At 41.7% G+C, this 14,141-nt stretch overlaps 1 protein-coding gene across 3 annotated transcripts in view; it reads left to right on the forward strand.

Annotated features, from left to right (window-relative positions):
- Positions 1–14,141, forward strand: part of sh3pxd2aa (SH3 and PX domains 2Aa) — a 122,574-nt gene that overhangs the window by 1,574 nt on the left and 106,859 nt on the right. For 2 of the 3 annotated variants that reach the window (XM_053418343.1, XM_053418344.1), the window contains exon 2: positions 9,296–9,376. In XM_053418343.1, coding sequence (XP_053274318.1) covers positions 9,296–9,376 — 81 coding nt within the window. Of the gene's footprint in view, positions 1–4,657; positions 4,733–9,295; positions 9,377–14,141 lie in introns of those variants that run through there. The other variant, XM_053418345.1, reaches the window with a different exon arrangement.

Here is a 14,141-nt window from a genome sequence, read left to right on the forward strand (position 1 = left end):
TGCACCCTGTGGCCTTATCAATACCTCACTTGTTATTAGAGCCTGTGTTGGGCCTCTGCACTTCATGGCCGCAGTTCAGATCCTATATCCAGCTCATAAACAAGTCATAATAAATGAACATCATGAAAAGAACATGATCTTGTTCATATGTAATTACAGTCCTGCGGACCCTCGGGTCTAACGGTATCTTAGCACAACTAGCACACTTGTCTTTTGAAAGGGAGGATTCACAGGGCTCCTGCCATGTGTTACCATATATCAGACATACCGTACCTGCTTTACAGAAATGAAAATATGTTATGAATTCTAGACATGTAGTAGTTTATCTTGTCGATTCTAGAACAACATGGGGATTTGATGTAGTGCATCGCATCACTAACACACAAGCACTGCATTTACTGTTGGTGCATAACATGGGGTGAAACTGATCCCTAAACTCTGACCCTGTCGAAGCAGCACTGTAAAGTGCCTGGGGCAAAAATGAGCCAGGGGTCCCTATTGACACCCCCTCCTTCATTCATGTCAGTCTTTGTGCATTGTTCCTTCAAGTATTCATCAAGTATAGTGCAAACAACAGACTCAACATGGCAGCTTAATTATAGTTTGCCTAGAGCTCTTGAAACCAGTACTCCCATACTGGCATCCATAGCTGCCCTCAGGTTTGCTGTGTTCCAGTGAATTTGTGTATACTTGATTAAACACAACCTAATTTATGCTCCATCATGTAAGAACGACTATAAAAGAAATGCAAAGGTTCTTAAAACAAGATGTTGGTAAGATAAGGTGACGATGCAAGTCATGCCTGAAGACATTGCACTTAATATTCTGCTTCAGTGATGCATATTACCAAACAGTTTAATGTATTTAAATGAAGGCTAAACATATGATTTGAGATTGCTGTGGCCTTGTGGAACCTTCTCGGTGAACCAAAGATGATAGTTTAGGATAGCATTAAAAAAAGATATGGGGGAATCAGCGGGTCTGGATTTGTTCACTGCTTGTCTCAAGGTTAGTATTTAATGCACAGACACGAGACTCACTCCCATGCTGTTCTTGCCATGATCTTTGTTAAATTTGATGGCCCACAGTGGAAATAAACCATTGGGCTCATCTTTGGTATTTATTCTCAACAATTGCGACTACTTTTAATACTTATTTTTCAAGTTTCCCCTTTGCCGGAGAAATAAAAGATTATCTCATTTACATAATCAAATAAATAACATAACTAATTAATTCAGTCAAATTCACTCTCAACAAGGAGAATTCTAAAAATGTTAAGCTAAATACACACCTTGAGAACAAATAATTGGACATATCAGACTAAAAGTCTGCTATTACTATTATCAACTCAGACTTATTGTTTCCATAGTGTAATTTGTCAGTGTGATAGGAGCTGCCCAACTCAGTTTACCTCCTGAGGTAGACTTGTTGAGTTGTAGCCAAGCTGTCTGTAGGGTGCAAAGATTCTGAAACCACTGTCTCATATCACAATATAGAACAACAAAGCCGTCATACCACAATTCCCAAGCCCTGCAGATACAGCCTGTTGAGCTCTCATCATTTTTAATGTCAATTTTATGTAACACAACTCTTTTTATTTATACATTATAACATAATTAACAATAAAACATATGCAAATTACCTAATGAGCCTTTTATTTTGATTTAAGGAAAGCGGTTTAATTTGCAAATATGACACATTACACCTATTTTACTGCTTCCGAACTATGTGTAAAGTTAAAGGTTAAAGGGGTTGATCTGAGCATAGCTGTGCTCTGCTTTGGACTCCTCTGTCTCAACGGGCCAGTCTGTGGCCTAGTTTCCCGAGCTACCCCGTCTCTGGAGACAAGGCGAGCCACTGTGAGAAGGAAAAGGAGGGTAAGAGAGAGGGAGAGCGGGAGGGGAGTAGAAAAAACGAGAGAAGGACAATCTGTGGCACACATTGAATCTCATTTGTAATGTTTGTGAAACCAGCTGGAAATGCTTATCCTGTGAGAGAAAGGGGGGCTGAGGCTTGGGGCTTTGTCAAAGGGAAGTGCTTGTCGGACCGTGGATCGCTGGGTCGCAAACACCTACCATCAACGCAAGTACACACACACATTCTCCTCTTGTGGACAGTTGTATACATGTGTTTGCAGGGGAGGCGATAAAAGAGAAAGCAAGGTTGTGCTTTCGGCCATGTTTACTTTAAACTTCTGTTTCCCCGACAAGTCCCAGTCCCCTAACATTTCATTTTCTAGAGACTCCTGTGCTGCGCAAAGGCCCAGACTGGAAGACGGTGTTGTTATTTGGAACCATAAACATCTCTTCAGAGAGCTGTTGCCCACTCAAATATTTATTGGCCTATCAAACGAAGATTGATACCTCAGTGAGAAGGGTCCCTGTTTTCAGATGCTCACCCCTAACTGGCAAGAGGTGGTGGGGATTTTTTTTGAAAAAGGCGACTTGTTTTGGTGTGGCCATTGTTTGGTAGAGTGTTAAGACTAGCTGAAAGTGCTCAAGGGATGAGTGTGTGAGAAAGAGAAAAGGACGAGGCGGAGTCAGGGGCTTAGTAAAGTCGATGTGCTTGATGCTCAGTTTGCTGAGCCCTAACCCTGAGACTGACAGGAGTATATTCTGGGCTGCACTCAGACACAGGTTGTTGACAAAAGCGCAGGATGTTGTCATTCTTGCGCTGTTATTAGTGGGACCTCACATTCACACTGGGGGTTGTTCATGCGTTCTATGGCAGATGTTGTCTGTGATTTCTGAACATTTTTCTTCGTCTCTCGCAGAAGTTTTATATGCATGAAAAAAGGTCTATTCCAATAGCAACACGTCTCTTGTCTCCTCTTCTGTCTTGATTCAGGGAAACATCACATGATGTGGTGATCGAACATTGCCTCCGGTGATCTTTCTCAACACCTTGAGCTCTGATTACATCACCCAGAAATGCTGATGCTCTGTTGAGAGACAGAACATGTGTGGGCACCATGTTTGGCCTTGACTGTGCTGGCTCTGGTGTTGTTTTCATGTAAAAATGACGTTCCCAGCATCCCTCTATGTGTTGTTGTGCCGTGTCAGTCTGCTCTGACATGGGCTTTTGTGTAAGAGGATGAAAGACTGTGGAGCAAAGGGGACAGAAGAGAGGAATGATAGCAAGGAAGATATGGCATTGTCTTGCTTGCAGCAAAACTGCTTGAGCATGAACATATATTCTTTCTCCACTGAAGTACTCAAGCATGATTTGTTTGAAATATTTGATCTACCTACTGTTACTTAGCGATAGATATTATTCCACTTATCACTGATAGTGGATATTGTGACAGTAGCGCAGGTGCACCAGTGCACGCATGTATTAGAATATGGTAGACAGCCACAGTCTAGACACTTAATGGGAAACACTTGGTAATAATAATAATATAATATATTGTACAATAAATCATTCAAAGAATATTTCCCCATCACTTCAACTTGGAAGGGTACACCACTGATGTAGTATGACCACCCAACTCTGCATTTGCCCTCAGCTCTTCGTGGTTCACTCCCACTTCTCCACCCTGTACTGTTTTCCTGCAATAGGGTCTATTAAAATCACTATGTGCCATCTGCTCGGCAGCAAACAGCTGACAGACAAAGTTAGCAACTGATATTTCCCTTAGGGATTGGTGGAGACCAAAAAAGAGCATGAAAATCAGGGTAGATATTGGACTCAACAGGAAGAAAAGGACTTACAATTAGTGGCTTCAACATCTATGAGGGGCATGACATATGCTATATTGTATGACCATGAAGTCACAGTAATTTAATTGAAACTTATGGCCACTGTTGTGCTGATGAAATATGTCTTGGTGTGGCATACTTAATGGGAACAGCTTTGGAGGTCTGTGAATTGTTTCTTGTTTATTTGAAATTCACATATTTAAGTCTTTTAAAACACAGTTGACTGGAGTCCGTCCCACAAAAACCCACAGTTGAGCAGTGTTTGTTGTAGTAGAAGTGGTTTCCATGAGTACATGACCTTGTCCGACTTTTTACTTTGCTTGGATCTGATATAGAATTACTTTAGGATTGTTCTAATCGCGCTGTACAAGTTTAAATAGTTTCAAGGTGACACCAAAGGTGCAAAGGATGTGCCTGCTGATGTACACTCTTCCTTAGCGCCCCTTATCACTTCCTGTGCCCACCACAGGGGAACAGAAGGCTGAGTGGTCTTTGACCACGGTTTAGGAAACTGAGGCGTGTGTGATTAAAAGGCTACTGTTTTGGCTGTTTTTTTTATCCAAAAACTTTGTCTACCGGCGATTTCATAAGACTAACTTCAAATGGAATTGTCCCACAGTTTATGTCCCTCTTGTGCCTTTTTGTTGGCTTTCTGAGAAACAGCTAAGAAGAATTTGCTAACCCTTCTTGTCAAATTCTTAACCCATCTGGTTAAATGTATAGACTAACTGACTACATTAGACCATTAGACTATGAGTTTGCAGGCCAGCTTTGGTTCAATGTGGAAGGACTTTATTCCCATTCAACAAGAATTTTTCCAACCAAACTTCTTTTAATCAGATCATTTGTGCTTTCATGGTCTAAAAGTAAGATGGGTGTCTCTTTTATATGTTACTTTAAATATAGTAGTTTAGGCGGGGTTCACTGCAGTTAGTGGCTGGGCCCACATTCTCTGCCCCACCAAGCACTTCACTCTTTTGCCTTCTCTTCTTGAAAACTGTGAGACTGGGTCCTGGCTTTCCTTCGAAACTGTAAGTTATTCCCTTTATTCCTTTGCTATCAATACTTTCTCCTATATTTACTGAACTGTGTTTGTGTTCATGTTATTGGAAAAACAATTACTTCAGGAGAGGCAGAGGGGAAATATAAAGTAAACTTGACATGAATATTCATAGCCCTTTCAGACGAACACGGTGAAATAATCAGAGGTCCAATTTGTTCCGTCACAAGAATTCCTTTTTCTGTCTTTGCCTCTGAGCATGAATAAAACTTTTGTTTTCAAGTCCCACTTTCTCAGTGGGAATAACAGATGTACACGTTCTTTTCTTGCTATTTGGGACACTGAAGTCCCCAAAGCCTTCTTTGAGTTATCAAGTTTTTCCCCCGTCATTTGTATTTTCCCTGTTTCTGAATCAAATTGTTAACTCCTTTGAAAAGAATGATGACATCTCAGACATGGAGTATTGACTAATCTGTGATCAAAGACACTTTGTCTTTTCATTGAATAAGAGATAGTCTCTGAATGATATTGATTGATAATTTTCATTAAAGGAGCTGCTTTCATTCAGCTGCAGTTACTATATGCACTGAGATAGCCGCACATCTGTTCAAACAAAGCCATATCAGGTCCTTTATGGTCATCTACAGTGACTTATAGCTCAGCCTGCTCATTGTTTCCTAATCCCTTGATACCCATTTTAGCTTTGAACACCTTCCTGTTTCCGACTGCTGCCTTGTTTATTAACAGCTGAGTGCCAGAAATCAAGAGATCATGCAAATCTCTGCGTGAAGCAGTGCAGCTTTTATGTGGCCTCCTTACCAAGATTTCAGCCTTCATTTTGGGATTGCAGCAGTGCCTTCTTGGTCCAGACATGCCTGCTGTGCAAGAATGTCTTACAGCAATCACAATACAATGTACAAATGCTTTATCTTGATTTCTGTGGTGCAGCAATCCCCACACGAACAAGGACGTTACATCAGAGACTTGTTCTTAATGTTAATGTTTCACTTGCAAAAAAACAGTTTCTCTCTGTCGCCGCTGTGAAAATGTCTCATCTTCCATTCCATCTTATTATATAATTATATAACTGGCAGACAGATAACTTCCTCACTGACATTTTAGTGAGTCATTTTTTTCCACAAAAGCTTGATTGAGGGCATTTTGGCTGCACTGAGTACTCACGACTGGATGTACTTGAGCTCTGAGTCAAACCATAACATGCTGGCTTATTTTAGTCATTGCATGAGTGTGCCATTCTTCGTGGAGAAGTTAGAGAAAAGCAGCTACCATGCAGTATGCAAAACAAAATTCCATTACTGGCAAATCAGAAGATGTTTGCTGCTGGATTTATCTGGAGAGGCAGCAGTCCAGGCTCCTATAATTTGCCGTCTGTTACTGACTGAATAGGCTATTTCTGGAACTCAGGGGCGTTAGGTTCAAGCTTGATATTTTGGGCAATGGCAGATGATAGATGGTTGCGGGTTATGTTTTCCACTGTGGTTTGCATCATATACCCTTATGGTTCTGGGGTTTTAGATCTTTTCACTGAGTCCACTGGCTTCTAGCTAACACCTCAACTCAGGAAGAATTTGCTTGAGGGTCAAATTAAGTGGTCCAGAGGCATGATGGCAGGACGATACTCTGGCAGTCTGTTGCAGTCAAACAAATTTACAGAGCACACGCGCTCACAGCCACATAGTATATGTGGAGTAAATTCCTCACATATGGAAATGCAGTACAGAATATATTTTACAGCTATAAGGGCCCTGTAAGGCTGTCCTCAAGCACAGCAGAACGTTGAGCTTAATCAGCATACCGACTTGCTCACAGATATCATGTTTACTGTGCTCACCAGGTTAATCTAGCATGCTGATATTTGTTAGTTAACACAAAATACTAAGTTTGTCCGAGAGTAATGGAAATGTGATTAGTTTAGCATGAATTTAGTCTTGAAAATATCCTGAGCACTTGTGCCGATGAAATCAAGTACAGCCTTTAAAAGCTAGCCTGATTCCCCACGTGATGTGAGGACACCTTTCCCATCAATTAACTCACCTTTCTATCCAATTGTCTTTATGAGTGGATTCATTATTGAGCAGTGAATAGAGCTCTTTTAAATGCTAACCAGTCCTTGTTATGCTACAGAAGGCACAAAGACAATCAGAGACATATTGCTGGCAGTGGCTGTGTTTGCTAGTCATTGAATTTTGTGATGTTGTAACTTGGCACTGCCCCAGGGAGCACATTTTCACAGCAATAAATGCCAAAGCTAATGGCTGTGGTGCCACCCCACCATGCTAAGAACAAGTTTGTCAATGTAGTGTGACAGTTACAACTTCTGGATGCCAGTAGCTCTGTTTGCTTGGGAGTGAGCACACTGTCTTGGCCCCTTGCCAGCAGCAGCTGAGCCCCTTCCAGCCACGGCAACAAGGCCTTTTAACCCTTGGCTTTGTCGTGGAACCTCTTTTGTTTCAGGCTGCTGCCTTTCTTACGTCAGCGCCAGGATCTTTCACTCGACCTCATTCATCTAGAAGCCCTTCCGTGGAGGCTCTTGGCAGGTACAGGGGGTTGGATTGACAGTGAAAGATCCATCAGAAAGATGGAGCCTGTTTGAATAAGGACGGGGAATAGCTTGCCAGGGGAAAAATTAGCCTATATTTCATCTGAATGCTATACATGAGGCAAAGTCAACCGTTTCTGTGTTCACAGCGGCTTGATGCTATGTGGATTTCAATTTGTCCTGTGTCTGGGCTACTCAGGTGGGTGACAATGGTAATAATACAGCTGTATTAGTTCTGCATTGAGCACAACACAAAAGGCATACAGCCTTTCAGCACTTGGTGGGTAAAAAATTTACAGAAACACCATGAATAGATTTTGTATTACCTGTTATTTGGTATTACCTGTTGTTATAGTTATGTCAGTACATTGTATTTTCTATACTCTATATAAAAGTCATTCATTATGATGACCGCAGCAAGGGAACACAGAGAAGAATAAAACTGCCCAACAGGGTCACCAGGTATTTTTAGTGCACATGTAGAGTCACATACAACATTTATTTTTGTTGATATGTTTTCCTAAAGGTGTTGACACTTAAAACTATTGATCCCATTATTTGTGTGATTTTCAGAACCTTAACCTTAACAAAGAAGTCTCTTCAAGTTGAACCTGGATACTCCCTCAGCCAATTATTGTTATTAACCTCAACCAGCCAAGGCAGAGGGCTGCCTACACTAAGTCTGGATATTTTGGATGTTCCTTCCTTTGTTTTCTCTCCTGAGGAACTATTGGGTTTCTCTACTATACTGTAAGGCATTGGTTCCCAAACTGGGGTACGTGTACCCCCAGGGGTACGCAAAGTGGTTCAGGGGGTACTCGGGGAAATATTTGGTGTGCGTTTTGCATAGCTCACCATCTTTCGTGTCCTATCGCACGTTCTGCGGGGGGTAATTAGCTGGAGATCGAATGTCTGAAGGGGTACGGGACTGTAAAAAGTTTGGGATCCACTGCTGTAAGGTATTCACCTTACTATGTAAAGAGCCTTGAGATAACATATGTTGTGATTTGGTGGAATACAATTCAAATTTGATAAGTTATTTTATTTTATTTGCTAAACAGTCATACATATATGTTGGGAGACGTGGGCAATGTTCTGCAGAAAAGACTCACAGGGGATGATTTGAAAGCCAATGACAGATGTAATTGTTTTGAGCTAGAACTTGTTGTTTTATGAATCAGAATATATATTGAGAGGGTTATGTAATATTAAGCCCCCCCCCATTTACAATTACATCTAAGAGGTGGCCAGAATATGAGAATAGTGTAAGCTTTAAAAAGCTGTATTACATTTTGTTTTCTAGAGGTGTACCTAATGAATGAACAGCTCTGTATAATGTCCTCTTCAAAAGCTTGTAGCCTAATGTTATATAACAACTAATCCACATAAATAATTCAACATGCAGAGCGCCTTTCTGAATACCTCTCTATCAGCAGTTGAGAGATCCCACCTGCTCTTAACGTGCTTGATGAACAATTTCTGGCCCCTGGATCTGTTACCTTGGTTATCTATGTTGCATTAGATTAGAGATGATGGCAGCATCACTTACCTCCTCTTGACGGATAAATGGACTCTATCGCAATGTTATCAGGCTTCTCAGGGCTTCAGCATTGCTACCGCCAAGGGTAAAGGCCAGCAGGTCAGGGTGCTGACAAAAGAAGGATGATGTCACCATTTCCCCCGAAGTATCAACCGTTGACATATTTATGACTGTGTGTCACTGAACGTTCTGGTTGAGGGAATTGGTCTAGGGCTGTGTGAGCCTGTTGCCTCGGGCTTTGTGTTACAAGAAGAACCACATGTGTACAATATCACAATCAATTCTTATTTATTTTTTCGACGATTGCTGAAAAGAATAGCACAGTAATGACTCAGACTGTAATCAAGTCATTGTTTGTCATGTTTTAAACACACTCTCAAATGGGAAAATTCGTTCTTAGATAGCAGATCGAATATCTTTGACTCTTGACAAAGATAATAAGATAAGAAGTTACAAGCTATGTTTGACTTTTCCTTTTTTTTTTCTCTTGGCAGGTATATCTCATCAATGTCACGTACTCTGACAACACCTCCCATATCATCTACAGAAGATACAGCAAATTCTTTGACCTACAGGTAATCTTCTATCACTCATGGAGTCCCCTGCAGTGTTTGTAATGAAATGTGTAATCCTGATGTATTTTGAAAACGTCAACCCTGTGAACTTGCAGCATTGTTTTGTATAGATTAATGTGCAAACCTTGTGTCTGTTCATTGCCGACGTGTCTCTGCCCATGTTGTCCACACCTTGTCGCCTCAATGAATCAATGTGTGTGTTAGTAATTGGTTTGGGAGCAGGGGAGGCATGGTTTGTATCCCTTAGCCTTGCAGAGACTCCTCTCTCTGTCTATATCTCCACCCCTCCTTCATTCTTTCCCCTTCTTCCTCTCTCATCTCTTCTCTGTCTTGCCCTCAAAACGTCAGGGAGCTGATAGGCCTTTTTTATAGTACAAGCAAAAAAATCACATGGAAGTCAATTTTATGGACCATTGTTTACTGTGGGCCACAGATAGATTATCCCGAGCTGGCTATTCTGACGTCGAGAGCCTTTAACTATAGTCTTATATGAATGAAGTATTTTTCTATTCTCTTACTTGGCTCTGATACTTTACTGTCATTTTTAAAGTTTCTGTACTTATTTATTTTGGAACGGAGTGGGAGAAGAAGTGAAAACCCTTCTCTGTGTCTCAGATTGGCTCTTCCATACAGAGTGAATGTTTGTGTGGATGCATTTATGCCCCTTGCACCCTCAGACCACTGCAAGCTCATACCTTATGTTGCCCCAGAGATCTCCAAGTCACTAGTAAATATGAAAAGGCTGTAGTGAGAGACTCATAGGGGGCACTTCTCAATAGCGCTAGTGTGCTGTAGTTCAGCAAGAAATGATGTTTCAATCATTGGAGCAAAGGTCCTTTCTGAAAGGTTCCATTGATAACCATTGGGGCACTGTGAAGTGGAAAATACACTCCCCCTTGCAACTGATTACTCCCATTGTGGAGTAGGAGACAGAGGTAGAATATAAATAGTGGAATGCAAGTGAAGTACAGCTGAATTTGCCCCCATTCTAGAGTCAGAGGCAGGTAAGGTGAGCAGCATGGAATGGTGTCTTCCAAGCCCCTCACCAGCAATGGTTAACAGATGTCCTGGCACAAAATCACTCCGTCCCTCAGATAGGAGTGACAAGATTGATTTTGTTAGCTTTGTTAGATGGTGCAAGGAAAAGGTCACCCGAGTCAGCCAGCGCTTTATTGAGTTGTCAAAGAAAGTGTCTCTCGCATGACCAAAGTCTGGCAGAGTTTGGCCAGGCTGCCTTTAAGTGAGTTCTATTGTGAACATCCCTTGCTACACATTTCTGGGATTTACCAAATGTCCTTTTTAAAGCATACAGCAATATATCACCGCTAACATGTCAGCACTCATGTCTTACTTTGCTTGGTTCTTTGATGTTTCCATTTGCACTGTAACATTGTGTGAATAAAACTTCCACTGGCAATACTGATGGATGAGCTTTCTAATACTCACTAATCCTCCACCTCTGCTGGTATATGGACTGATAGTAAAGTTCTCTGCCTGGTTTGATCTCGCTAGATGCCTTTGATGGTCCTGTTTGATCCTACTGTTTTCAGAGCAACCTTGAGCCTCTCCTGTCAAAACATTTATCTGATGCACAGACCCTGTTGCTCTCAGCAGCCCTGCTAACCCTAGAGGAGAGATACATGGATGGCTGCTCAGAAACTGTTGGAGACAAAGAGCAAAGGCTGCTGGAGACTATGTCCTAGTAGAACAAGTTGTCTTCCTGGAAACACACTGCTCCTATTTCCAGCCTGGTGCCAAGATGATAGAGGCCATAGATGTACTTTTGAATGACTTAAGATGCTTTCAGACATGCACTGCATTTGCAAATGTTAGTTGCTTCTGATATTTCCCCGGACTTTTTCCTGCCAACCCCTAATAAAATGTCAAGGAAAAATCCAACAGAGTCCATGCGAGAGTACAGCTGAAAAATTTCTGGAAAATTTACAGTGAGTGAGCGATGATGTCTCTCTCAAGAAAACGTGCAAAACTGCGAGAATACAAATATTTCAGAATGAAGAAGAGGTTTCATACATCGCAGATGAAGAAGTTAACTTGGAAAGATAATGAGATTCGAAATCGTTTGACGACAAAGGCTGACACTGGTGTCAATTTGCTGTAAACAAAAACACTGTGCTTTTAGCAGCGGGAATTATACATCATGTCCTGCCTCCTGTATGTTCTACTCTGGCATCACCATTCACCTGAATATTCTGTGATCTTCCTGTGAAAGTCGGACATTTTCCAGAGTTCATGTTATATGAACTATGAACTAGTAGAACAGGCTGTCTTCCTTGAATCAATTGTTCTACATCCAGCCTGGTATCAATATGAGATAAGCCACAGCATTTGCTTTGACTGAGTATTTCAGTTTTGTCACAAAAACCAAGTCTTTATGTTTGCATGGACAATAAATCTTGCGTCATTTGATGTCAGACGCACACAGCAAGTCATTTGATGTACTGGATCTAGCACTGACCACTCAGCGTCTATTTGTGTCCTTATGTATTAAAGGTCCAGTGTGTAAGATTTAGGGGAAAGGGATCCATTAGCAAGTAATTTAATATAAAATAATCCTAGTGATGTTTTCACTTGTGTTTTTCATCTACATTATATGAATTGTTGTTTTCTTTACTCTAGAATGAGCCCTTTATATTTAAATACTTTATATTGCCATCAGGAGAGGATCCTCTCTACGGAGGCTTCTCTGTTTTTTACAGTAGCCCAGACTGGACAAACTAAACACACATACTAGAGGCCATATAAGGACCAATTAGTGGCCCCCTTTGCCATTTACAGCTAGTAAAATTACTTTATTGATGCAAAATGTTGCCAAAATTGCCCTGCGGTGAGCCATTTCGTCATTTTGTCCACTTCTTTTAGGATAAAGTAGCACCACTGTCTCTGCCATCCTTTGCCATGGACATCCCATACTTATTTATTTTGCTCCCCTGCTGGATCATAGTTACCCCAATGATGTGCAGGACAAAAACAGGCAAATCCAAGATGAACAGAAGCCTGTACCCACTCATACCCGCAACGTCTACACACTACATACATACTGTATACTGTTTGTCGCTTCATTACACTGCATGCATTTTCTGTTACCCATATCATAACCCACATATTTTCTGCTCCCTCCTCCCACCGGTATTTTTTGCTCGTCCAAGTTACGAGCAGCTCATCTTTCGTGTCAGGATGTGACTGGCTCTTCCTTGCTGCTTTACACTCATGTAGGTTTGTCTCAGCCAAACCTGACCAGTGAGTCAAACAGTGCTTCCTCTCAGAAGTAGGACGCTAGAGTTATTCGTCAGAGGAGAGGAGAGCAGGACAGGCTGGAGGAGCAGGTCAGTCTGAGGGCTGGGGAGGAGAGGAGCAGTGAGCAGTAAGAGTGGGATAATGATGATGGTGGTGATAACGAGGCAGAGGAGGACAGTGATGAAATTTCTGAATGTGATGATGATAATGAGAACGACAGCAATACTTGTGGCGTTCATGTTTGAGATTCAGGCTGTTGATGCTGACAAAACTAATAATGCAGATGGAAGAAGGAGAAGATACTATGTTTCCTCAGGGTCACTTATTTCAAAATAGCCTTTAGAAGCATGTTTAAAGTACCTCCGAGTAGCATGTGATAGTGCCTACGGTGTCCTTGGGTCCAGTCACTACCCGGAAGATGCTCTGACTCAGTTTTTACTCAGACTTCTTGGGAAGTAGCTTCTGAGGATGCTAGCAGCAGGCTTCCGGAGTCAGCCGCTTATATATAGTGAAGAAAATTATACAGTAGCTGTGGTCAAAGTGCTTAAAAGGAAGTTCAATGTCTAAGTAGGCTGTTTTATGGAAACATATGTCTAGACCACAAGGCATTATCGGTATGCCATCCTCGAGGATAAATTGCTGAATAGCCAGGCCACTAGCTCAGCCTCCCTGTCCTTGAGGTGTTCTGTGGATGTACCGTAATTCAACTGAATGAGAGAGCCCATTGTTTCAGGTCGAGGATAAAGGACTGCTTTATTTATAATGGGCGTGTGAAAAGAGAGGGAAACATACTTTAAGTCCCTGCTGAACAGGTCCCTGCAGGACCTGTTCATGTGACTTACAATTGGGGACTTGACAGGACCACACGTGCCACGGGTCTCATTTATAAAAGATGCGTATGCACAAAACGGGGACTGAAACGTACGTACACCACTTCTCACGCAAACGTTGGGATTTATAAAAACAAACTGTCAGGACTCACGGTGGAAACCCATCGGTCAGCAGCATAATTTAAAATTCATGACGTGCTTTGCATGACCATTTATGGTTGAAAGTGGGCTTGTGGAGGGCGGACTTGAAGGCAGATCCATGTACTAACGATTCCAGGTGGATTATGATTTATAAAGTGAACATTGTGTTCAGGTGTGCGTGCGCATGGTTTCATATATCGGAATTTTTTTTTGCGTACGCCATTTCCGGCTTTTGTGCACAAATACACTTTCAGTATGAATCCAACGCACTGTGTTATAAATGAGACCCCAGGTCCTCACTGGACTCATGGCTGGTGGGTGGGTTGTGTAGGGTTTCCCACAACTACTTTGAAGGGATTTGTAGAGTGAGCTAAATTTAGGATGAATGTGCACAGTTCAGTCATGTGGGACATTTGAAAAAACACACTGGTGTGACTGGAAGGTGACTATGAAGGAGGGCTGACAGAGAAACTGTAATGATTTGACATGAAATAATAGAAAAAGAGCCCCTCTGTTGTTTTGACTGAGTTTACTTTAAT

The sequence above is a fragment of the Pleuronectes platessa genome, chromosome 3 (assembly GCF_947347685.1).
Source record: "Pleuronectes platessa chromosome 3, fPlePla1.1, whole genome shotgun sequence".
Lineage (NCBI taxonomy): Eukaryota > Metazoa > Chordata > Actinopteri > Pleuronectiformes > Pleuronectidae > Pleuronectes > Pleuronectes platessa.